This window comes from Haematobia irritans, chromosome 5, assembly GCF_050003625.1.
Source record: "Haematobia irritans isolate KBUSLIRL chromosome 5, ASM5000362v1, whole genome shotgun sequence".
NCBI classification, from domain to species: Eukaryota; Metazoa; Arthropoda; class Insecta; order Diptera; family Muscidae; genus Haematobia; species Haematobia irritans.
Genome location: NC_134401.1, coordinates 97,791,241 through 97,818,897, shown reverse-complemented (window position 1 = coordinate 97,818,897; position 27,657 = coordinate 97,791,241). Strand labels below are relative to the sequence as shown.

The 27,657-nt window shown below is 38.4% G+C and overlaps 1 protein-coding gene across 4 annotated transcripts in view; it reads right to left on the bottom strand.

The window, feature by feature from the left end:
* The window catches only part of Dh44-R2 (Diuretic hormone 44 receptor 2), a 237,232-nt gene that overhangs the window by 118,999 nt on the left and 90,576 nt on the right, over nucleotides 1-27,657 (bottom strand). For all 4 annotated transcript variants that reach the window (XR_012723874.1, XM_075313803.1, XM_075313804.1 and 1 more), the window contains exon 2: nucleotides 7,759-8,312. Coding sequence is in view for 3 of the 4 variants with exons in the window: in XM_075313803.1 (XP_075169918.1) it covers nucleotides 7,759-8,049 (291 nt within the window). In the remaining variant the exon portion in view is untranslated. The remainder of the gene's footprint in view (nucleotides 1-7,758; nucleotides 8,313-27,657) is intronic.

Here is a 27,657-nt window from a genome sequence, read left to right as displayed (position 1 = left end):
CACGAATGTGGATATCGAGTTCCATGTTCACCTCTTTAGTCCACGATGTGAAGATGGTCGCTGTAGATTTGGGGGCAGAAAGTTTCAGGTTCCTGTCGACAAAGAAATCCCTAAGTGTAGGTAAGTAGTCATTTATCCTCACCTCAAGCTCCCTTATGTCTCTACCTGTGGTCACTATGGAACAATCGTCCGCATAGGTTATCAGGTGGACATCTGGTGGTGGTTGGGGAGCTCCAGCCACGTAGAAATTAAAGAGGAGGGGGGACAATACACCGCCTTGAGGTACGCCCTGTTTGTTCCTCCTGGGCGTTGATCTTCTTCCTCTAAATTCCACATAGGACTGTCTGCCAGCCATGTAGTTCGCCAACCATCTCTTGAGATTATTGGGAAGGGTGGTTCCCATAATGTCTCCCAAGAGCGTGGTGTGGTTCACCGTATCGAACGCCTTAGACAAGTCCAGTGCTACGAGGATCGAACGTTTATGCGGCCTCTTACTGTTTAGTCCCTCTGCAATGTTGGCTGTTAATTCGCACAAAGCAGTGGTTGTACTCCTGCCCGAGCGGAAACCATGCTGATGTTCTGCCAACATTAGATGTTCTGAAAAGCAGGGCAGTAGAATAGCCTCCAGAATCTTCGTTACGGGGGACAAAAGAGTAATTGGTCGATACGAGTCTCCTAGGTGTGCCTGTTTCCCTGGTTTCAGAACAGGAACAACCTTCCCTATTTTCCAGATGTCCGGTATTTCAAGGGTGTTGAGACAGATATTGAAGATATGGGTCAGATATCTAACACCATTCTCTCCAATATGTTTCAACATCCTCGTAGCCAAACCATCTGGGCCAATCGCTGTGGAGCTCTTGGCGGCCTTTATCGCCTGGAGAACATTCTCCCGACTGATGACCATAGGTGGGTTGTCCTGTCTGAGGGCACGGAAGACTCGCCTTTGCTTTCTACTTGCACGATCGACTGATTGGGGGTGCTCGACAAATTGTCTGCAGAAAGCATTCGCTGCACCTGTGTCGTCTTTTGGAGTTTGCCCCCCAAACGATATGGAAATGTTATCCGTACGTTTGGGGTTCGAGAGGTTCCTGATCGTAGACCAAAGCCGTTTGGATCCGAGATCAGACCCCTCCAAATGCTTGCGCCACTTTTCTCGCTTGTGGGTGGCAACAAGTCGGTCGATCTCCTTAGCGAGACTCGGGATCCTAGGGTCAGCTGGGTCTACTTTCCGGATCTCGTCCCTCTTATCTGCCAACCTTGATGCTTCCATTGGGAAATTCGGACGGATGTCGGGGATCCGGCCCGCTGGTATGCACCTTTTACACGCTCTATTCAAGACATCCCTGAAGAATTTCTCTCCAGCCGGCGCTGACGTTGGCAGGGGGGCAGTGGCAAACTCGTACTCGGTTAGCGAGGTAAAAAGCTCCCAATTAGCTTTACCAAAGTTCATAAACGTCTTCTTCTCTGGAATTACGGTGTCTGTCCCTAAGTCAATAGACACTGTGATCGGGAGGTGGTCGGAATTCATGGCTATGTCTACATGCCATGAGGTCTGAGTCACGAGGTCAGAGCTAACCATGGTGATGTCGGGGGAGCTTCGGCAGGTGGCCGTTATGCGGGTCGGGTGGTTTTCATTCAGCACACAGAAATCTGTGTCATCCACCTGATCCGCAATCAATTCTCCTCTGGCATCACATCCAAGCTCTGAATACCAGCTGTCATGATGTGCATTCAGGTCGCCTAACAGGATAGTCCGCACACTGTTGAGGTGGGGCCTCAACATTGGTTTGTATCCTGTCTGGCAAACAGAATCGGGAGGTATATATACGTTTAGAATACATATATCTTCCTCTCCCACCGTGACAGTTATCCCCTGTATCTCCAAATGGGGATCGGTCGTGGTCAGTGGCATGGGTCTGTATCTCACGGAATCATGGACAATGAAGGCTATTCCCCCTCCGGCATTCCTTTCTATGTCTTGCCTAATCACAGAGTAGCAGGATGATCTCGTGAGACCATTCCTGCTGGAGAGCTTGGTCTCCTGGAGCGCGGATATGAGAATACCCCTCTTGTCCATGAAATCCGTGATTTCAGTGATCTTCCTTGTCAGTCCATTACAATTCCACTGTAGGATCTTGAGACCACTCAACTGGTTCCCAGCAGTGGACGGGACAGTCCGAACTATTGAATGGGTTGACGAGGAAGAGTCTATTGCGGTCTGTTGTGGGTGTCGGGTGTTTACTATGGGGTGGGGTTGCTGAAATTGTTGGATTCTCCGGCAGCAGGTACCAACAAAGTCAGGGGTATATTGGTCAGAATTCCTGAGGCCTGAGCATCTCAGGTGCGTCGAGGTCTTGCAGATGGAACACCTAACCGGTTTGGCTGCCTTTGTGTATCTCTTTCTGCAAGCCTGACATGTCTCTGGACCAGCTATACTGTTATTTACGGACGGACTCGGATTTGACAAAAGTGTCAATGTGGTTGTATTATGTGATGATGTGGGGGGATGGGTCATGACAGGTGATGTGGGGTCTGCAGTCACGACGCGAGAAGGTCTCACTGTTGTGACTACAGGGAGGGGCGACATGGGGGGCAAGCTCACACAGGTGGGACACTTGAATGCAGGATTGTAATCTCCTACATTCCTGAGTCCCGAGCAACGCAGGTGTACCCAGTTGTGACATTCGCTGCACATCACGGAGTAACTTCCGCGCGTGACCTGCCGCGAACAGACCGGACACACATACTTCACTGGACCTGGATTGCTTTCAATGTCGCCAGCACGAAGGAGAAGAATTCTGAGCAGACTGGCTGGCAGACTCTGCCCAGGAGGGAAAAAGGGATGGGGAATAGGATGGGGTGTTGGATGGGATTTGGGAAAGGGGTGGGGAAGGGTTTTCTATACATACTTGATTTCCCATGGGGGGGTTGCAGTCCTTGGACAAGGACGTGGTCCTTGTGTCGACCCCGGTACGAAGAACCGACTGCAGTGAGGGCCGTCTGAGTCATCGTTGTCAGTATTGGTTGTCCTCAGGTAACGGATATGTTGTCTTAATGGTTAAACAACAATGAGGAGACAACTTTCATGCAATGTTAAAAAAATGACATGTTAAAATATGCAAGGCCTTAAGAGGCGTGGTTTGTATGACACTGTGTGTATGTGAGGGAGCAAACACAAATTCAATTACATATTTAAGATTGACTCCTGGCTTAAGAAACTATAATTAAACCGTTATCACACTTTTCGGAATCTTTTCTAACGTTTGTTTGCAAATGTTTTATTTTAAATCTCAATCAATGGATCAATGTGTTATGTGAGTGAAAGAATCAATCAATTAAAAAGAAACACACCCAAACACACACAAAAAAAATATTTATAAAATTGGAAGCACTTAAATATTGTGTAAGTGGTGCAATGGTTAGCATGCCAGCTTTGCTAGGAGCCATCGTGGTGCAATGGTTAACATGCCCGCCTTGCATACAGGGTAGTGGGTTCGATTCCTGCTTCGACCGAACACCAAAAAGTTTTTCAGCGGTGGATTATCCCACCTCAGTAATGCTGGTGACATTTCTGAGAGTTTCAAAGCTTCTCTAAGTGGTTTCACTGCAATGTGGAACGCCGTTCGGACTCAGCTATAAAGAGGAGTTCCCTTGTCATTGAGCTTAACATGGAATCGGGCAGCACGCTGTGATAGGAGAGAAGTTCACCAATGTGATATCACAATGGACTGAATAGTCTAAGTGAGCCTGATACATCGGGCTGCCACCTAACCTAACCATGCCCGCTTTGCTTACATAAGTTCGTGGATTCGATCCCTGCTTCGACCGAACACCAAAAAATTTTTCAACGGTGGATTCGGCCAGGCCGAATTTTATGTACCCTCCACCATGGATTGCGTAGAAACTTCTACGAAAGACTGTCATCCACAATCGAATTAATTGGGTTGTGGTATGTTATCTTAAAACTTCTTAACATCGTTTTCTAAATTGTGAGTTAGTCCATACGTGGTATATATTAGACAAAAAAGGTATGTGTAGGTAAGTCTACAAATAATTACGAATCGATATGGACTTTGGCATGGTACGTAGGGAGCCAGAATTGAAATATGGGGGTCGCTTATATGGGGGCTATATACAAGTATGAACTTGATATGGACCAATTCTTGTGTGATTGGGGATCGATTTATCTGAGGGCTATATATAACTGTAGACCGATATGGACCTAGTTAGGCATGGTTGTTAACGGTCATATACTAGCACAATGTACCAAATTTCAACTGACTCGGATGAAATTTGCACCTCCAAGATGCTCCAAAACCAAATCTCGTGATCGGTTTATATGGGGGCTATATATTATTATGGACTGATGTGGACCACTTTTGGCATGGTTGTTAAATATCACATACTACCACCACGTACCAAATTTCAACCAGATCGGATGAATTTTGTTTCTCCAAAAGGAACCGGAGGTCAAAGCTCTGGATCGGTTTATATGGGGGCTATATATAATTATGGACTGATATGAAACAATTCCTACATTGTTGTTGGATACCATATACTAACATCACGTACCAAATTTCAACCGAATCGAATGAAGTTTGCTCTTCCAAGAGGCTCCGGAGGTCAAATTTGGTGATCGGTTTATATGGGGGCTATATATAATTATGTACCGATGTGGACCAATTTTTGCATAGTTCTTAGAGACCATATACTAACATCATGTAGCAAATTTCAGCCGGAACGGATGAAATTTGCTTCTCCTAGAGGCTTCTCAAGCCAAATCGGGGGATCGGTTAATATGGGGGCTATATATAATTATTGACCGATGTGGACCGATTTTTGCATGGTCATTAGAGACCATATACTAACACCATGTACCAAATTTCAGCCGGATCGGATGAAATTTGCTTCTCTTAGAGGCTCCGCAAACCAAATCGGGGGATCGGTATATATGGGGGCTATATATATATATACTAACACCATGTACCAAATTTCAACCGAATCGGATGAAATTTGCTTCTCTTATAGGCTCCGCAAGCCAAATCTGGGGAACAGTTCACAAAAATACATCCTCTATCTCTTCGCCTATATGGTTAGCTCTTTGCCTAGTAGTGGCAGGTCATTAATTAAGGCAGTGATCCACGGTCTCATCATCCTCATAACATGCACTATCCTCTGCTGTTCCTACTTGGCGCAGATAGGCTCTCAATTCTAGATGCCCTTCATTATCCCGCGGCCCTCTTGAGTGTCCTCCTATTCTTCTTGAGTAGTTCTCCAGTAGTGTTCCATGGTCTTTTCATTCTTAAAACACGGCCCACATGCACCATCCTCTGGTAATTCTATTCAGCGCAGATAGACTCTCAATTCTAGGGACCCGTTCATTATTCCCACGGCCCTCCTGAGTGTCGTCCTACTCTCCGTGAGTAGTTTTCTTGTCTGGATCACCCCAAGGTATTTTCGTCACTCTTCCGTGCCCATTCTTCCAACTCGACCCGCGTTACGTCCACTGCATTTACGTTCTCTGGGTTCTCTTCCCTATCAGTCCTAGGTCTTCTTTGTGTATCGAACGGTCACATCGCCCACTTTTCCGCCGTGAGGGCCTCGGCCCCATAACGTAGGGACAGCGTACACACCATGATCCGGACCATGGCGGGGTGGATGTAACCAGCTACAGAGAAGGACTCATCAGCCTGATATATTACATCACAAGACCAAATACTAGGTTATTCAAAAAAATATATTAGTTATCCAAATAAGCTAAAATTCTGGACTTCATCACATCAATACTTAAGTTAGTGTCAACTAGATGATAGATTGAATTAAAATTAATGCACATCCTTTGAATAGGCTCCACAGAAGCATAATTCGAGCGTTGAAAATCAATGAAAAGAAACTGGTAATTCCTAGATGCCCTAAAAGGAATATTTATCCTAATCCTATATATATCAATTTCCAGCATGAAATATCCCCACTAACTAACCTATACATGGAGCTCAACATCGTCCGTCGGCTCCTAAGAGTAGGCAAATGAATCAGCCTCAATCTAGAAATGTAAGGAGGAAGAAGAAAATCACTATTCCAATGAAGATGTCTCAAAGCGAAGTCTTATCGTCAGTTAATTTGCCTTTACGTTTCTGCTATTTCCAGCATGTCTCGGCACCCATATGGTGCTGATCCTGCCGTATTCCAAGTAGTCGTTGATCATTCGTTTGCATTCCACTACGGTTCTCGATCGAACCGTAATGTCTGCTATTGCCTTCTTTCCTCTCTGGTAAACTGTAAAAAAGTTAATGTTCCTCTACTCTTATTACTAACATTAGAGGTCCCTTGTCATTGAGCTTAAAATGGAATCGGGCAGCACTCGGTGATAAGAGAGAAGTTCACGAATGTGATATCACAATGGACTGAATAGTCTAAGTGAGCCTGATACATCGGGCTGCCACCTAACCTAACCTAACCTACTCCTATTATACTATTCAGCGTATATAGGCACTCAATTTCAGGTGCCCGGGTTATTCCCATAATTCTCCTGACGGTCGTCCCACTCTCCTTGAGTTGTTCTCCAGTGTTTGGTTCACCCAATAGTATTTTCGTCTCTCTTCCTTACCGTTGCATTGGTCTACATCGCTTAATGGGCCACTCATAGAAATCGGCCCGTGTTGCCTTTATTGGCTTGGTGTACTCTAAGTTCACTTCCCTATGAGTCCTACATCTTGTCGTCAGTTTGTTTGCCACCGTTTCCTGTTAAACCGGCATGTCCTAGAACCCAAATGATGCGTATCCTACCGTAGTCCAAGTAGTCGTTGATCATTCGTTGGTGTTCCAGTACGTTTCGCGATCGAACCGTAATGTCTGCTATTGCCTTCATTGCTCTCAGGTTATCTGTGAAAAAAGTTCACGTTGTGGGGCCTCGTCTTATTCTCGAGCAATTTAACATATTTAACCTGCAAGATTGTGTTGTGGTTCGGTAATCGAGATCTCGGTGTCAAAGTCCTTAATATATACGCCCAGTACCGTCCTCCCACCCATCCATCAATGGATGGGATCTGAGTCCAATATATCGATGTGTTACGAATGGAATAAAAGTTCGTTTATCTCAATTTTATGGTGGATCAGACGAATATTTGGGTCTCCGAAAGCTCCGGAAATCATATATGGGGCTATATAGAGTTATGGACCGATTTGGACCTATTTTCGCATGATAGTCAGAAGACGTAGATAGTCAGAATTTCAACAGGATCTGATGAAATTGCGGTCCCATGAGGGTTCAGAAATTAAATTTGGGGATGTGTTCATATGGGAGCTATACAAAGTTAAGGACTAATCTTTGCATGGCAAGAATATATTATACAATATTTATGAGACATGAGACCATTAGTTCGAAGCATTACAAATGGAACGACAAAGTTAGTATACCTCCATCCCATGGGGAAAGGTATAAAAAGCAACGATAACAATTTGCCTAAAAATGTGCATTTTATTCAAAATCGGCAGCGTTTCGAAAAAAAAACGTCTTTGCTATGAATTTTTGCATTCCTTAATACATATCTTCTTCGAAGTATCTTGTGTGATATTCATGGTGAAGACGACTATCTGTTATGTTCTTGAATTTACATTTAATATCACATTTAATGCCAAGACAATTGCTGGCATTATTAAAATAAATTACAAAATCCCATCAATGGAATAACAATGGGAGAAATGATGTAACCTTTTCGACGGCAAACACTTCCCTGTGGCTTCCTACTCTCTACATACCTGTTCAGCCTGTTGCAGACATTGTAGCTCCAAGGTACGATTAACATACGAAGTATCGCTGTTGAGAATGGCTAATGCAGCAGCTGTCTCAATGCCCACTAAATGTTCCACATTGACATCATCCATAACAAATTCACCTGCATTGGACGAGGAGGAGGTGGCGGAAGCAAGCAATAAAGCATTGGCCTGTTGCAGCATATCCGATGAAAAATTAGCAAATGCATTGGCCAGATCTGTAGAGGATGAACCAGTTAAGCTATCTACCAAAGAATGTAGATCCTTTGAATCCATAATTTTCTTTATAGACCAAGAAGATATCTCCACATCTACTAGGATGCGTCGAAGATGGTCAATGCCAATGTCCACACGTATTAGGAGATTTATTCAAGGTTTTGATTCGCCTCTTTGATGAATGCAAGGAAGATTTTCTACTGAGGCTACTATCCTTCTTTGCATAGGATTTTCCACTAAGACTATTGTGTATTGGTGAATGAGTGATTTTGATTTCCTGGCTTTCATTTGCTGCTTCACTAGGAATAAACCAATGGCACCATCTGAAATTAAATTAAATATGCAGAGAAATGCATTAGTCCGGATGTTGAGAAATGTTGCTTTGTCAATGGAGAATTTGTAAATGAATGAAATAAAAAAAAAGTGATTGCATTAAATGAACAAAGGAAATTAAAGTGGTCCACTAAAAAAAGGTCATGGATATTGCATTTAAAAGATTTGAAGGACATTTTTGTAGAATGTACAATGGCAGCAATTCATAGATCTGTAGGATGTTTTAAAGAAGTGACTATCTCTTAAATATGTTTTAAGGGATTGCCGCAAATCCCTCATAGAGATGACAGTTCATCTAAAATGATCTAAGTACTGGCTGCCCCTTTAAAGAAAATCAAACAAATAAGGGCTATTTTATATATAGGTCCTACACCATCACAATAGTTTGCTAATGCTAGCATGATAGATATAAGGATACATTCAATATGATCCCTACGGAAAATTGGTACAAATTGCCACTGACGGACCCATCACAGAACTGTTACCGGTGCTCCAGTTAGTTGCAATTTTTAAATGGTCGTAATTTATTGGTTGCCGTACTCGCTTCATATTAAAATCTTTTTGGATCTACACATTTGACGAAACAAAATTATCTGAATAACCTATTGTTCGACATATTTCAAATGTTCGAATGCAATTTGGATGCCCAAACTGAAACAGGTTTCTAAGAGTTTGTCCCAGGACATGTCCTTTGGAATGAGTCTTAGACGTGTCCTAATGTGTAAATTTACCCGGTCAATGACAAACCCATGTTAAAGTGACCGGTCCCTTCCATACATTTTGACCAGAACTGGGACTGGTCCATACACATCAGGGACTAGTCCCATACCGGTTGTTCCATTTCCCGTAGGGATGATACCGAAAATATCAGTGACAAATATAATCACTGCGCAGGGTATCTAACAACCCGTGGAGCGGATTTCAAAGACCTTCAACATCTCACTGAATGCTGCATGCCCTAGAGGAAAGCTAAGGGGAGAAATCGACCACCATGGTGATGTACGGAGTTAAGTAATGTGAGGAAGCTCTTTAACAAAGCAAAGTCCACCAGAGCTCCGGAAGTTTGGGACGCTTACAAGATGAATCTGAGAGGATATAAGCGAGAACTGAGAAGGGCTTCGCACAAGTCCTGGAATGATTACTGTAGCAGTATTGAAAATACGTCCGAGTCTTGCTGACTACGTAAGGTACTTGCATCCACTAACTCCGCTCCAGTTTTCAGTAAAACATCGGAGGCCACTTGGATAATGTCCAGAGAGGAGATTAAACGGTTAAACCATGTTCTGGCGGTGCCATAGAGGCTCAGAGGTCATTTCCTATCGATTAAATTGTATATGAATCTAGAATCAAATGGGCGTTAAACAGTTTTGGACCATTCAAATCCACCGGACCTGAATTATCACCTGGTTGTCGGTTGAATTATCACATGGTTGTCGGCGATATATACAAGATGTATCAACCAGCAAAGTCGAGAGAAACAAAAGTCGTTTTCATACCTAGAGCGGGAAAAGCCTTTCACTCGAGTGCGAAAGATTTCCGACCAATCAGCTTATCCTCATTCCTTCTTAAGATTCTGGAGAGATGATAGATATTTATCTTGGAACTAGCATCGATTGTGGTCTAATGAGACCACATTGCATGAACTAGTCAAATTTATTGAAAGTATCTGCCATTGTGACTTTTCTAGACATCGAAGGTGCATTTAACAACGTCCATGCAAGCTCGATATTAAAAGGATTGACATCTCTGAATGTTGACCAAGGAATACTTGGGCTGTTAGACCAACTTCTAACGAAGAGACACTACTAGAACAGGCAACCATACAAAGGTATGTGAACAAAGTCACTCCCCTGGAAGAACTTTCCTTCAAGTTTCTTACGGGCTTTGCAAATTTTAAGTAAACTTGCGAATTTGAGTGGGTTTCAGTTTTAGAAGAGGTCCTCACCCCGGCCAAATATCGAAAACTGATGTAGCATATCATTGTGTAGACGTCACCCTCAAGCTTCCCTGAAAATGTCCAAAAAGTAGGGTTCTCTTCCCGATGAAATATCACAAAACAGGTACCCCATATTTATTTCATAACCTCCCCCAGGTACCCGATACAAATTTCATTACTTCCCTCAGGTTCACCGTGTGTAAGGGTGATACGTTCAAAATTTGGTCAAGGGAAAACGCGTGTAAATCGGTGAAATCGTTTATTTAAAAAATCAAATTAAATTTCTTTTTCAAGTTCAATTAGTATAAAATTCAGGAAAAATATTCAGTTAGGCTTTCGCTTTTCCAAATCCGAATTGTCGGGCCTCACGCTTGACACCTGCCATCAGATTTTGTACAGCCACCTTGTCCACCTTAGCAGTTTTTTTGGTCTTCTTTAGGTTCCGCTTGACAATAGCCCAGTATTTCTCAATTGGGCGGAGCTCTGGCGTGTTGGGAACCACCTGCACGTTGTTGGCGGCGTACCACTCCATGGCCTTTTTACCGTAATGGCAAGATGCCAAATCTGGCCAAAACAGTACGGAACAACCGTGTTTCTTCAGGAAAGGCAGAAGACGTTTATTCAAACACTTTTTCACGTAAATTTCTTGGTTGACAGTCCCGGAAGCTATGAAAATGCTGCTTTTCAAGCCACAGGTACAGATGGCTTGCCAAACCAGATATTTCTTTGCGAACTTTGACAGTTTTATGTGCTTGAAAATATCTGCTACCTTTCCCCTTCCTTTTGCCGTATAAAACTCCTGTCCCGGAAGCTGCTTGTAGTCGGATTTGACGTAGGTTTCGTCGTTCATTGCCACGCAGTCAAACTTCGTCAGCATCGTCGTGTACAGCCTCCGGGATCGCGCTTTGGCCGTTGTATTTTGTTTATCATCGCGATTTGGAGTCACTACCTTCTTGTAAGTCGATAGTCCGGCTCGTTTTTTGGCTCGATGCACGGTTGTAGACGATACACCTAGCTTATTTGCGGCATCTCGGAGAGATAGGTTAGGATTTCGCTTGAAACAACCGGCAACTCTCTTTGTCGTCTCAGCGGCTTCCGGTTTTCGATTTCCCCCCAATCCAGACTTCCTGGCTGTCGACAAACGTTCCACAAACACTTTAATTACATTTGTAACGGTTGATTTGGCCAGCTTTGCGTGCGAGTAGCTCGGATTTTCGCGATGCGCGAGCAAAATTTTGATACGCAGCTCTTCTTGCTTGGACGACATTTTGACAACTGAAGAGTGAATTCCAAAATCAAAATAGGAGCAACATTCTACACACACACACACACCTTCAAAATGAGGGGTATTCAGGTTTTTTAAATGCAAAATTGAAAGAAATACGTCAAGCTTATATTGAACAAATTTTGACCGTATCATCCTTTATAGGGAAAAACTAAAATACTAGTTTTTCCCTGTACTTTAAAAAAGTCGGGCAAAGGGGAGGTTCCCCTCTTCGTCATCGAAAAAAGTAGCGGATTTTTGTCTGGACGCCCCCTTCAAATTGTCTTTCAAATCGTATAATTTTGGTCCAATTTTCCAAAAGGGCAAGGACATTTTTAAAAGTCCCTCCCCATTGCCCGACTTGCCCGAATTGGACCAAAATTATCCGACCCTCCCCGACCAAATATGGAAAAATAAATCTGCATTTAATTATAAGACTTTTATTTCATTGTATACCTATAAATAAATAACAAGTAAATGTCTAAAAATGTAAATATTTTCACGAAAACTGCCAAGAGCAACTTTTGCCGACAATCGTTTTTTCAAGCTTTAATATTTCTGTGTATATCAATTAACTTAAATGCAAAATTTATGTAACTAAAACGATTTTTGTGATTTTCTTTTTTTGTAATTTTTAAGAATATTGTGAATTTCATTGGGCTTGTTTATTCTCCACAAGCAAAGTTTTGGGTTCAAATGGAAATTTCTCTCGAATACACTTTGTCACAACTACCGCTAAAATAGCAAAACCGAAAAAAAAAAAACACTCTAGCTGAGACATTCAAGGTTCCAATATTTGCACAAATAGTCTAACTGACAGAGTGGTTACCGATTTCAAAAACACCATTTGGCAATTCTTTTGTTCACCAATACGGTTTTTTTGTACTGACGAACGCAAATTTTCGAATTTGCATTGTTCCGTACCTTGATGGTATTTGCAATCAACTGCCAAGAAAAACAAAACAGGGAACGTATTCTGGATTAAAATAGGCACAGATACACATACGTTAACCAGGAATATCTGCAAACGAAGAAGAAGTAAAAAAGGAAAACACCACACAGAGGAATTTGTATGTATGTTTATGACACACGCATTGACATAGAATATTAGGGTGAACTGACTGGTGGGCAGTTTGATTCTCTAAACAATTATGTTGTCTAAAATATTGATCTTAGATCCCGACCTAAGAGCCGCGATACGCCTAGATCATCGAATCAATAAATGGTTAGAGAATTCCGATTCCGACGCAGATGTAAACGAAAGTTTTATTAACGTCTTAATGAACCCAACAAGAGGATCAATTATAGGGTCGATGGCAACCAACTAATAACTAAAAAGGTGGAGACGCAAGATGCTACGAAGGATAAGTTTTGAAACTCCACGCAATCTCATACCCAAAATCGGTCTGAAATATTGATCATAGATCCCAACATAGACCTCATCAGGTAACGCGAAAGCGTTATCGCCTTCTGGCAAGTTGCCGCAAAGTTGGTACCTGTAGGCAAATATAATGCTACTAGTTAGAACGATCAATCAGGTAGCCACTGATAAGGGGCATGACAACGATGAAGAGACTCAAGGATGTTAATGTTCTTCCTGTCCTCCGAAAACGGATAGAAAATCTGATTCCGACTCAGATGTAAACGAAAGCATTGTGACCAGCTCGAGGAAACCAACAACACGGCCAAAGGGATCAACGATAACGGTACGAAATTGTTCACGAAAACGAAGAAATTATCTGAAGATGAACCAACTAACGTATAAAAAATCGGAAGATTCTCCAAAGAAGAAGCTTTGAAACCCCACCCAATCTCACGTCGCAGCCAATTTGTGGGCAACTTGGCACCTACAGCCAAAGATAATGCGACAAGAACGATCAATCAGTCACTGGTAAGATAATGTTCTTACCGGCTTCTGAAAAGAGGTAGAGAATTTGAGCCCTACTCAGGTATAAACGAAAGCAATATCGCCATCCTGATAAACCCAATAACGGAGTCAATCAGACTCAATGAGATCAGTGATAAAATTGAAAAATTGACCATGGAAACGAAGAAATTACCAGAGGATGACCCAAATGATATATTAGGACACGACACAGATACTCTGTAGATTGTATCATAGTACGAAATGGATCATGAACAAAAAGTCGAAGGAGCAGATACTGCAAAACGAGAAGCTTTTAAACTCCTAACAATCCCATGGCGAACCCAATTTACCGCGTGGTCAATTTACCACAATGGACTTAATAGTCTAAGTGAGCCTGAAATTAAATCAGGCTGGCACTTTAACCTAATCTAATGGGGTAATAACGTGGCGAAAATGATGACGGAGAAATTATCAGATGGTGAAAAGGCTTAATCAAAATGAAGAAACTCAGTGGTGATAAGGTTCTTCACGGCGTCCGAAAAGAGGTGGAGAATCTAATTCGGACACAAATGCAAACGAAAGCATTATCACCCACTATATTGGTGAACTCCACATACAACGAGGCGAAGTAGAAAGTCGATAGGATAAGCTATAGTCTGGCGAAATTGCTCAAGAAAACAAAGAAATTATGTTAGTAAGAATCGGATGATAAAAAAACGCTACAGCCCAAAATGTTGCGAAGGTGAAGCTTTGAAACTACATCGAATCCCATGGCAAACCCACCCTACAACGGGGACAATTAGACAGTCGATGGAATCAGAGATGATATGGCGAAATTTCTCGCGAAAACGAAGCAATTGTGTGAGGATGAAGATACACCAAAATAGAAGCTTTGAAACTCCTTCCGATTTTACGGGAAAGATGATCAGATCTTTTGAAGAGCATAACAATGATACAACGGATATTAAACAAACAGACACCAATACCAAGTTCTGGCCTCCATAGAGTCTAGAATCCTACAGAGGGCGAACGCATCCTACGCATCGACCGAGAAGAAAGGAGGGCCAACAATGTCCAATGCGTTTTAGTAGTCGAGGAGTGGGTATATTCAAAAGGGTACGGTGCGACCTTTTAACGCCAACGTGACTAAGAGACGCAACCGGGAGGGATTCTGTTATGAAATGACCAACGTAACTATCGCATCTGGAAAACTAACCACAGACTATCAAACGGACTTCGAAGATATGACCGGTTACAAAATAGTGGATTATTCAAGGGCTAGTGAAAACGGTCGAACGTGGCTAAGAGTCGCAACCGGCTCAATTATCCAGGTAAGAAATTGTGAATTCGAAAGGGACTTCTTCATGTAGAGGCTTGTGTTGATGGCGTATGTGAATCCCAACGGCAATTAGTGGATGCAATTTCCTCTTGTAGCGAAGGAGTTACTTTCAAACTAGTGAGGAAAAGGTATAATCCACATATGACGAAGACATTCTAGTTCATGATAGAATGTATTGTGGATGTTTTGGTTAGACAAAATGAAGAATTTGTTACGAAGAACTAGAAGTTCTTTCACAGAGAAGAGTATGAAACTCTCATTTTCTTATATTGGGCCTAAACCAAGTCTCCTTACTCATTCCAAAAAATCATACAACCACCACGCTTACAAGAGAGTCTCAACTAAGCAGAATCCTATAGGAGCGGGAATTATGTGAGATACTTCTTAGCAGAAGAGAAAGGGAAATGTTCGAAGGGGTACGGTGCGCAACGGGCAGAGGTCTGTATCTGGGAAAATACATAAATTCCAGCAAACGGACATCGAGGACCGGACAAGATACAAAATTCTATGTAGAGAAAATATGCCAACATGACCAAGAAAAGAAACCGGAATGATTTTTATTATTCAGTGATCAACCAATATAAATCAAACAATAATTGAAATGGGAAAATAGTTCAGTTAACAAATTGTTAATTCAAATGGGACTTCCTCATGTTGAGGTTTGATTGAGAGGCATATTTGTATACCCTACAGTGAATAGTGGGTATATCTCACAGATGACGAATACATTCCAGTTCATGACAAAAGACATCTTGGATTTTTTTGGGGAGACAAAATGAGGGATTGGATACGAAGAAGGGCTTTCACAGAAATTAGGATGATAACGGGACTCTTCTTGTGTTGGGCATGAACTCTCTACTCATTCTGACTAGAATCATATGCATGGGAGACGCGTATTGCGAGAGGAGATCCCTTGATACATTCATTGATAAGAAAGAAGTTCACCAATAGGTGAGTCTAAAAGAGAGAAAATTTTGCGAGGAGCCTCCTAATTAGAGTACCAAGAAAGGAACTGAGGCTAAACCGGAAGGCCAGAAACCGGAGCCAGAAGAACAATTGGTAAATGATGAAATCTGTGAATCCCAAAAAATTATCTTAGAGTAGGTAGGATGATCTAAGTTATCCAGATACATACAACGAAGCGAAACGATAACCAGCGTTCTGCTTTATATATGAAACTGCTTATTTATTAGCATATTATTCCAGATTTTTACGGTGATATGGAAAAGAGAAGGAACATTTGTCTTAACAGGGAAGACGGGATCCCACATCCATTCGTACTAAAATTGCTCACATAACTTCTAAACCATTTCTCTCATTCATTTCTAAAAGATTAAGAACGCGGTTTTAGTGGTTGTTTATATCGTGGGAAAACCCTGTTCGTATCAGAATTTAGGCACAACCTATTATATTCATGTATTACTAGACATATCAACATTAGTTCTGGCTACTGACATTTAAATAAAACTTTGCCTGTAGCTTCCTCCATAGTTTTCATACAACTCACTCACAGAGTGAAAGTGAAAACATGAATTATTTGTGATATCTTGACTGTTGATAAGAACAAAACAAATACGAAAAAAAGCAAAAACTGATTCGTTCGTCAACTGTACAATTCAAATGGGAATTTTCGCCTAATTTTATGATGGTACTTAGATACTTCAAAATACACAGCACCCACTCTATCATAAAGCATCAACATGTCTTTCGGTACAATCATTCCATCCACCCACTCGTATACGGAGTATTTCAATGTCCAAAACATGGACTACATCTGCTAGTTTCCGTCAACAGGAAGATAACCAGCATTGCAGCATTATCTTTCAAACAAAAAACTAATAACATAACTGAGGAAAATCCACAGCAGGGTGTGGTCGACTTGGTTATGCTCTGCACCAATTTCAGAACCGTTTAAGTTAGTAAAGGGTTAAAGGAAAAGAGTGATATCATGTATTCCAGTGAAGTGTAAAGGATTTCCGAAAATCAGTATCGATTCAAGGTTGCTCTCAAGACGACGAGATGCCCGAAGAACAGATCTACTGAGACTGTATTGCATGAATTATTCGGCTGTATTGGTGAATGCAAAATTGATTCAAGGTTGCTCTCAAGACGATGAGATGCCCGAAGAGCAGATCTACTAAGACTGTATTGCATGAATTAGTTGTCTGTATTGGTGAATGCAAAATTGATTCAAGGTTGCTCTCAAGACGATGAAATGCTTACCCGAAGAACAGATCTACTGAGACTGTATTGCATGAATTAGTCGGCTGTATTGGTGAATGTAAAATTGAGACTTTTCTAGAAATTAAAGGATCGTTCAATAGCGATCATCCGAATTGCACAATAAATGCATTGTCAACTCTTAATGTTGACCAAGGGATACAGAGGCTGATAGGCTAAGAACTCACAACGAAGGTGCAGAATTTAATCACAAACCGGATTTCTATCGCTTCTAATTTGGAATATTGGATACAGTGTTTTGCTGTCCTTGGATAGAGAAAATAACAGGAAGAATGTAATGAAATACGCAGATTATGTGGCGAGGTGGAATGATCTATGACCGAATTCTTCAAGAAAATGGCTGAGACTTTCAGTGTTCGTCTGATGTGGAGGACTGACAATAGTAACATACCAGGGAACTGCAATGCAGGTGAATGGACTTAAATAAAATGTAAGCCTTTTAAGAAAGACAATAAAGCAGAAGAAGAAGACTTTGAGTGGCTTTATGGAGCTATACTCCAAAAACACTGAAGCGGTTTTAATTATATTTTAAGCTCATTTAATTATTACGTTTTAAGTAATTTTCCATGACATTATTATTTTTTGCGTACATTAGTTAAATTAACTAAATCAGAGGAAAATTATTAAAAATAAAGATTAACTAAATTCTGGTCTCCCACAAAAAAGTTCAGAATTTCATAAAATTTGTAAATTTTACCAATAATGAACTGCGTATGTTACTAAAGACATATTTGCAATTTTTAACTCCCATTTTTCCCTTTGAAGTTGTCTTTAACAAGTGAGAAAAATTAATTGTGTTTAATAAATTTTCTTGAATTTGTCCAATTTTAGTTTTGCGAACTCGGCGTGGCATCTGTGTTTCTAATACAGTTTAGTTAAATTTTTCCACCATAGGATGGGGGTATATTAACTTTGTCATTCCGTTTGTAACACATCAAAATATTGCTCTAAGACCCCATAAAGTATATATAGTCTGGGTCGTGGTGAAATTCTTAGTCGATCTAAGCATGTCCGTCCATCCGTCCGTCCGTCCGTCTGTTGAAACCACGCTAACTTCCGAACGAAACAAGCTATCGACTTGAAACTTGGCACAAGTAGTTGTTATTGATGTAGGTCAGATGGTATTGCAAATAGGCCATATTGGACCACTTTTACGTATAGCCCCCATATAAACCGACCCCAGATTTGGCTTCTTAGAGAAGAAAATTTCATCCGATCGGGTTGAAATTTGGTGCATGGTCTGTAACAACCAGGCAAAAATTGGTCCATATCGGTCCGTAATTATATATATTACAGCTCCCATATAAACCTATCCCACGATTTGATCTCTGGAGCCTCTTAGAGGAACAAAATTTATCCAATCCGGATGAAATTTGGTACGTGGTGTAAGTATATGGTCCCTAACAACTATGTATTTGGTCCACATCGGACTATAATTATATATAGCCCCCATATAAACCGATCCCCAGATTTGAACTCCGGAGGCTTTTAGTGGAGTAAAATTCATCCGATCCGGTTGAAATTTGGTAAGTGGTGTAAGTATATGGTCTCTAACAATCATGCAATAATTGGTCCATATCGGTTCATAATTATATATAGCCCCTATATAAACCGATCCCCAAATTTGATCTCCGGAATCTCTTGGAGGAGCAAAATTCATCCGATTCGGTTGAAATTTGGTACATTGCGCTAGTATATGGTCGCTAACAACCATGCCAAAATTGGTCCATATCGGGCTATAGGTATATATAGCCGATCCGCAATTACACAAAAATTGGTCAATATCGGTTCATATTCATGGTTGCCACTCGAGCCAAAAATAATCTACAAAAATTTTATATCTGTAGAAATGTTTGTCAAAATTTTATTACTATAGAAAATTTTTTCAAAATTTTATTTCTATCGAAAATTCTGTCAAAATATTATTTCCATAGAAAATTTTGTTAAAATTTTATTTCTATAGAAAATATTGTCAAAATTTTATTACTAAAGAAAATTTTTTTTTGAAAATTTTATTTCTATAGAAAATTTTGTCAAAAATTTATTTCTATAGAAAGTTTTGTCAAAATTTTATGTCTATAGAAAATTTTGTCAAAATTTATTTCTATAGAAAATTTCCTCAAAATTTTATTTCTATAGAAAGTTTCCTCAAAATTTTATTTCTATATAAAATTTCGTCAAACTGAATTATATTCAAAATTTTATTTCTATCGAAAATTCTGTCAAAATTTTATTTCCATAAAAAATGTTGTTAAAATTTTATTTCTATAGAAAATTTTGTCAAAATTTTATTACTAAAGAAATTTTTTTTCAAAATTTTATTTCTATAGAAAATTTTGTCAAAATTTTATTTCTATAGAAAATTTTGTCAAAATTTTTTGTCTATAGAAAATTTTGTCAAAATTTATTTCTATAGAAAATTTCCTCAAAATTTTATTTCTATAGAAAATTTCCTCAAAATTTTATTTCTATAGAAAATTTCCTCAAAATTTTTCTTCTGTATAAAATTTCGTCAAACTGAATTATATTCAAAATTTTATTTCCATAGAAAATTTTGTTAAAATTTTATTTCTATAGAAAATTTTGTCAAAATTTTATTACTAAAGAAAACTATTTGTCAAAATTTTATTTCTATAGAAAATTTTGTCAAAATTTTATTTCTATAGAAAATTTTGTCAAAATTTTATTTCTATAGAAAATTTTGTCAAAATTTTATGTCTATAGAAAATTTTGTCAAAATTTTATGTCTATAGAAAATTTTGTCAAAATATATTTCTATAGAAAATTTCCTAAAAATTTTATGTCTATAGAATATTTCCTCAAAATTTTACTTCTATATAAAATTTCGTCAAACTGAATTATATACGTATTAAATCGGCCTTTTTTTAGTTTAATATATACCACGTATGGACTAACTTACAGTGTTAAGAAGTTTTAAGATACATTGTCATCGGCAAGTGTTACCGCAACCCAACTATTTCGATTGTGGATGATAGTCTTTAGTAGAAGTTTCTACGCAATCCATGGTGGAGGCTACATAAGATTCGGCCTGGCCGAACTTACGGCCGTATATACTTGTTTTTTTCTAAAATTAACTAAAATTTTCTTTCCTGGTGGGTTCATTGTTTTTTTAAGTGTATGATCTGGTAACCAGCACTTCGCCAGGTGACCAGTTTATGCGCATTTAGAAAGGCAGGTATACATAATCTTAACTCCATATTGCGTCTATTGTCTGGATTATATTATGATGGAAGCCTTTTATACCTGAATAAAATTCTTGGACTCGTCGCGCAGTGCTTTGATCCCATGGAACGAATTGACAAAAATAGAAGAAGGCATCGTAGGAAAGCGAAACTTTGAAGGACATTGTTGCTGGTCAAAACTAAGACATTTTTTTTAATGGGAACTTTACAATAATTATAAAACAAAAAATTAAGTGAAATTCAAAGATAATTTTTTTATTACAAGTCCTCAAAACGCCACTAAGATGACCAAAAAGCAAATGTGTTAAAATTAAAAAAATTCAACAAATAACATTAATTTCTAAAGTTTACAGAATTTTATTTTTGTAGATGACAGTTAGCAATAAGCATAGCAATAAGCAAAACTCAAACCTAAAAGAAAAATAAAACAAAACCCAGTACGTTTTGTCAATATCTTCTTTATCTCTATATATTTATATAAAATTCAAATTATGTTTGTTTATTTGTTTGTATGTATGTTCCAGGTAAGCTCGGAAACGGCTCAACCGATTTACTTGAAACTTTCAGAGATCGTAGGGGACGCTCATGTGGTAAAAATAGGTTACCTTTGCTTGATATTTTCATTGAAGGTTGGGGTTGGCATCTAGACAAAGATCCGCTACTTCATTTTTCGATATTTGGTCGGGGAGGGGGACCTCCCCTTTGCCCGACTTTTTTTAAAGTCCAGTGAAAACAAAACTAAAGTCCTCCGACTGAAATTTTACGGAAAAACTCGGTGAGGTTATGAAATTTATATCAGGTTCGGCTCAGTCATTATTTCCACGGCCCTCCTGACTGTCGTCCTATTTTCCTTGAACATTTTTTCCAGTCCTTGGGGGGTCACCCCATAGTATTTTTGTCGCTTTTCTAACCGTTGCATTGGTCCACATTGTTTTATGTGTCTCTCATCCAAATCGGCTCGCATTTCCTCTACAAGCTTTGCGTTTTCTAAGTTCAACTTCCCTCTGTGCCCTAGCTCTTATCGCTAGTTCATTTGTCTTTAGGTTTCCTCTTATTCCGGCATGTCCCGTTATCCATATGATGCGGCTTCTGCCGTATTCCGAGTATTCGTTGATCATGCTGCACTGAAAAAAAGCATGCCCGTTTCCAAAGATTTTGTCTTTACTTTAAAAATTTTGGTATTGATTCCGAGCCAAAGACGCGGAGAATACAAGTAAGGATAATTTTAAGACACAATTCTCTTTTAAATTTGGGTTTTGTGTACTTGCTTCCAGGAAGCAAATTTTAATTTTTCGCTTTTTCAGCCTTTTTTCGATTGACTTTAGCCCAAACATTTTTTCTTTCATGTTATGATACCCGTTTTTATGTCAAATCGTTTAATTATAAGGACAATACGACTTCATTGAAAAGTTTATCGACTTTTGGACAAGGAAAAAAACTTTATATTAGAGAAGTGTGTCTTCTACACAGAAAAAAATATCACCAAAATATTTCCAATTAAAAAGTTAATTGAAGTTGAAAATGTTTTCAATTAATAAATTAATTGATACAATTAACTTTTTAATCATGATAGAAACATTAAGTTAATTAAGCCAGTGATTGAAAATTTTAAAATTTTTAATTAAAAAATTAATTGATACAATTAACTTTTTAATCAAATTCGGAAGACTTATTCAGTTAAAAAAAGTGCTGATTTTTTTTTAATTTTTAATTAAAAATGTATTTCAAACAATGATTTGTTTATCCAAATAAAAACTCTAAGTCAATTCAGAAAGTAATTAAAAATAGTTACCTTTTTTAATTAATAAATTAATTGAGTTTTGCAATCAACATCAATTAAATTTTTAATTGAATCAATTAAAAAATTAATTGAAATTTGCTGAAAAAATCAATTAATTCTTTAATCAAGAATTTTTTCTATGCCCAATTAAAACAGTGATTGATACTATCATTATCGTGATTGAAGACATTTCAATTAAAAAATTAATTGGACCAATTAATTTGGTGATTGAATCAGAAAATTTTTTTTGTGTGTATGCTAAGCAAAATTGGCATCCGTATTTTAAAGACATGAAATCTTTGACCTCACGACAATATTTTTTTCAGTGTGGGGTCTAGTGTTAAAAATTTTCAGTAGGCACATTTTTACACAGATAAAAGTTCTTTTACCCTGACCAAATTGTGATTTGGGGTAAAAGCTAACCATTTTGCTTTTACCCTAAATCAGAGAAATTTTAGGAATTCGATTCTGATTTGGTTACCAACGACATGGCGAATGAATTATGTCCTTAACCTATAGTGTCAGAGTATTTCTTTCACTTCGGACCAACATGCAGCAATTTGACAAGCGTTGTCGCTACAAATGTAGAAATGTATGTGGGTTCACGTATTTGAGTGAGTGTAACTGACAGGGAACCTACACTAAAAAAAATATTTACGTGATATTAAAGATTAAGCAACCTAAATTTTAGGATGCGAAATGTACAAAATATTAAGGACAAATTTATTTGAAATAATTAAAAAATTTAATTAAAATAAAGTTTATAATCTTTCCTTCAAAAATTTTTTTTCATTAAATTTAGGACACAAATTTTGTAAATTTGAGTCCCTCCGTTAAAGTCCCATTTTTTTGAACTAAGGCTAATTTTCCTTAAACATATTTTCGAAGAAATTGTCCTTTAATTATCTAAAATATTGAAATTTTAGATTTAAGATAAAAACGCTTCAAATATAGGCTAAGATTAATTTGGAGGATTTTGCGTCTTTGGTTTAAAGTTTTTTTTTTTTTGGAATTAAGAACACATTTTTTTACTTTTTTCCGTTATAATTTGGATTTTTAAACTGGAATTTGTTTGTACGTGAGTATCTTTATTAATATACCGCGAAAAGAGAATGAAAATTTGATAAATGAGATTTGTGTCTTAATTTTAATTTTATTGGTCCTAGATTTAAAGCCAGATAGGTCGCTAACAAATTTCTTTATTTTAAAGAAGCCGCATCTTTGGCTCGGAATCAATGCCAAAATCCTTAAGGGAAGGCTCGGAATCAATACCAAAATCCTTAAGGGAAGGTCAAAATCTTTGGATCCAAGTAAACTTTTTTTTTGAGTGTATACGCGGTTATTTAGATAGCTTCTCCCGTTACGCCAGATTTTCATTCATTCCAAACCTGTTGATATCTAACAGCCTTGGTAAGGGAATTTGGATATTGCTGTTGGCTTTTGTTTTCATGAACGCACCCGAGGTTTTGTTTTCTTCATCGTGATTATGAGCAAATGATAACGAAACAATTACAACTCAAGCACCATAAAATGAAACGACAACATTTGATGTCGCTGTTTTTGTCCAGATTAGTGTTTGTGATATTGTCAAAAAACCTAGCTGGAATGTGAGAATCTGCCATCATGGTAGAAGGTGGCGATGGGTGTGGTGCTCTATTTAAAATTTGTGGTCATAGGGAACAAAAATCACAAACATTATTTTAAGGCAAATAATCGTTTATTTTGATAAAATGGAATTGATATTGCAAATTGAAAATATACGTGCTACGAACAGAAGCGCTATATTTTTATACTCACCACCATAGAATGGTGATAAGTTTGTCATTCCGTGTGTAACACATCGAAATATCGATTTTTCACTATATAAAGTATATATATTCTTGATCAGGGAGAAATTCTAAGACGATATAAGCATGTCCGTCTGTCTGTTGTAACCACGCTACAGCCTTCAATAATGGAGCTATCGTCCTGAAAAATTGGCACAGATTCGTTTTTTGTTTGCAGGCAGGTCAAGTTCGAAGATGGGCTACATCGATCCAAGTTTTGATATAGTCCCCATATAAATCGACCTTCCGATTTGGAGTCTTGGGCTTATAAAAACTGTAGTTTTTATCCTGTATGCCTAAAATGGGAAATCTAGAGGTATTTTAGGACCATCAAAAAATGTACCGAAAATGGTGCCTATTGGTCCATGTTTCGGTATAGCCCCCATATGGACCGATTTCCCGATTTTGCTTCTTGGGAGTCTAGAAAGTGTATTTTCTATCCGATTTGCCTGAAATTGGAAATCTAGAAGTATTCTAGGACCATAAAGAGGTGTGCCGAAAATGGTGTGTACCAGACCATGTTTTGATATAGCCCCCATATAGACCGATCTCCCGATTTTACTTCTTGGGCTTCTAGAATCCGTAGTTTTTATCCAATTTGACTGAAATTGGAAATCTGGAGGTATTTTAGGAGAATAAAGAAATGTGCCGAAAATGTTGATTATCGGTCCATGTTTTAATATAGTCCCCATATAGACCGATCTTCCGATTTTACTTCTTGGGCTTCTAGAATCCGTAGTTTTTATCCAATTTGACTGAAATTTGAAATCTAGAGGTATTCTAGGACCATAAAGACGTGTGTCGAAAATGGCGAGTACCGGTCCATGTTTTCATATAGCTCCTATATAGACCGATCACCTGATTTTACTTCTTGGGCTTCTAGAATCCGTAGTTTTTACCCAATTTACCTGAAATTGGAAATCTGGAGGTATTTTAGGAGAATAAAGAAATGTGCCGAAAATGTTGATTATCGGTCCATGTTTTCATATAGTCCCCATATAGACCGATCTCCCGATTTTACTTCTTGGGCTTCTAGAATCCATAGTTTTTACCCAATTTACCTAAAATTTGAAATCTACACGTATTCTAGGAAAATAAAGAGATGTGCCGAAAATGGTGATTATCGGACCATGTTTCGATATAGCGCCCCCCCCATTATAGACCGATCACCCGATTTTACTTCTTGGGCTTCTAGAATCCGTAGTTGTTACCCAATTTGCCTGAAATTGGAAATCTACACGTATTCTAGGAAAATAAAGAGGTGTGCCGAATATATTGAGTATCGGTACAGGTTTTGATATAGCCCCTTATAAACAGGCCCACCGATTTGGGGTCTAGATTCTAGAACTACAATTAAATGTGCTGACTACTGTGTGTATCCTTCCATGTTTTTGTAATAGCCCAACTAGATTGATCTCCCGATTTACCTCCTAGGGATTCTAGATATTGTAGCTTTTATCCTATTCGCCACAAATATACTGGCATTTTAGACCCACAAAAAAGTGTATATGATTTAGTTTTTATCGGTCCATTTGGTAAGGCCTACATACATGCACTGATCACGAAAATTGCTTAAAACTGAATGTACAATTTCCAGATTTTACCTCTCGTAATCATTTAAATAATTGGCATAAAACTCTACAGACTTAAGACTTCAAGTCAAGGCGTTATTTCATAATTTTCTTGCGCACGTACAAGATATGTTTATGATTCCTTTAAAAAATGGTTCTTATAAATTCAGAATCTGATCTAGTCTTCATAGGTAAAATCTTTACATTTATCTGTGGGAAGCGTACTGGTTGAACTGATCTGCTTGGGAAAATATGTGTCATCAAACCCCCCTGAAATTTTCAAAGAAAACTAGTATATTTGATTCGTGGTGGGTATTTAAGATTCGACCCGGCCGAACTTACTGCTGTATATACTTGTTTAAGATAATAAAGTACTTACTTAGTACATTTTTATAACCTTCACCACTACTGTGGTACAGGGTATAATAAGTTTGTGCATTTGTATGTAACGCCAAGAAATAATTGTCATTGACCCATCTTTTAGTATACCGATCGGCTTAGAATTAAATTCTGAGTCGATTTAGCGATGTCCGTCTGTCTGTCTGTCTGTCTGTCTGTCTATCCGTCTGTCTGTCTGTATATGTAATTTTGTGCACAAAGTACAGGTCGCAGTTTAAGTCCGATTGTCTTCAAATTTGACATAACGTCTTTCTTCTGGTAGAAGACAATCGCTATTGATTTTGGAAAAAATCGGTTCAGATTTAGATATAGCTGCCATATATAGTTATCACCGATTTGATCATAATTCACGTATTTATGAACCGACGTACTTCAAATTTTGTACATCTGAATGTTTTGTCAGTCCCGTAAAAACTGCCAAATATCAGCTAAATCGGTTCAGATTTATATATAGCTCCCATATATATTTCCTCCCATTTGGACTTATATGGCCCCAAAAGCGAGAGTTTTTCCCTGATTTGCTTCAAATTTTGCACAACGAGTACTTTTAATAGTACCGTTAATTATGCAAAATTTAGTGGAAATCGGTTCAGATTTAGATATAGCTCCCATATATATCTTTCGACCGATTTGGACTTATATGGCCTCAAAAGCCAGAGGTTTGCCCAGATTTGTTTCAAATTTTGCACAACAAGTAAGTTTAATAGTATCGTTAAATGTGCTTAATTTGGTTAAAATCGGTTCAGATTTAGATATAGCTCCCATATATATCTTTCGTCCGATTTGGATTTATAAGGCCTCAAAAGCCAGAGTTTTGCCCTGAGTTGCTTGAAATTTTGCACAAGGAGTACGTGTTATAGTATCGTTAATTGTGCAAAATTTAGTTGAAGTCGGTTCAGATTTAGATATAGCTCCCATATATATCATTCGCCCGATTTGGACTAATATGCCCACGGAGGCAAAAGTGCTACTCTGATTTACGTGAAATTTTGCAGAGGGAGTAGAATTGAACTTGAAACTTTGCACAGGCAGTAGAATTAAGGTTCTGCATATGCGTGTTTATTTTGGTTGAAATCGGTTCAGATTTTAATATAGCTTCCATATATATCTTTCGCCCGATTTTCCGTCATATGACCACAGAGGTCAAAGTTGTTATCCGATTTACGTGAAATTTTGCACAGGGAGTAGATTCAACATAGTAACTATGCGTGTGAAATTTGATTGCAATCGGTTCAGATTTCGATATAGATTCCATATATATGTTTTTCCTATTTAGGCAAAACTGGCCGAAATACCTACATTTTACTTATCAAATCGCCACTGCCAAGTCGGAAACTTATCAAAATTACTCAAATTTTCCAATTACTCTATTACACATATATCGACCGATAAATCATAAATACACTTTTGCGAAGTTGCCTCAAAATTGGTTCATATTTAAATGTTTCCTATATTTTTTACTAACATTGTGTTCCACCCCAGCGCATTAGCCGACTTAAATGTAAAATTTATAAGTATTGCAGAACTCTGTACAGATCTGCTCAGATATACAGAATATATGTGTATGGATTCATATAGCAACCAACACATTGGACGGATTTGATATGGTATCGAAAATGTGGACTTACAAAGTGGTGAAGGGTATAATATAGTCGGCCCCGCCCGACTTTAGACTTTCCTTACTTGTTGTTTTGTAAAATTTGTTGAAGTTTAACGAAAAATATTGTAGGGAAAATTGTTTGGGAAGGTAGGGAACTATTTTGGTCCTTGTAGGGTAAACCGAACATTTTCTCTGGCAACACTGACTATGAGCTACAGTCAGATTGTGACAAAGCACCCATAAATATGTACCCCTTAATTTTCTTAAATATGCAACTGCGGTTTATTTCCCAGACTATATCAATGTTAT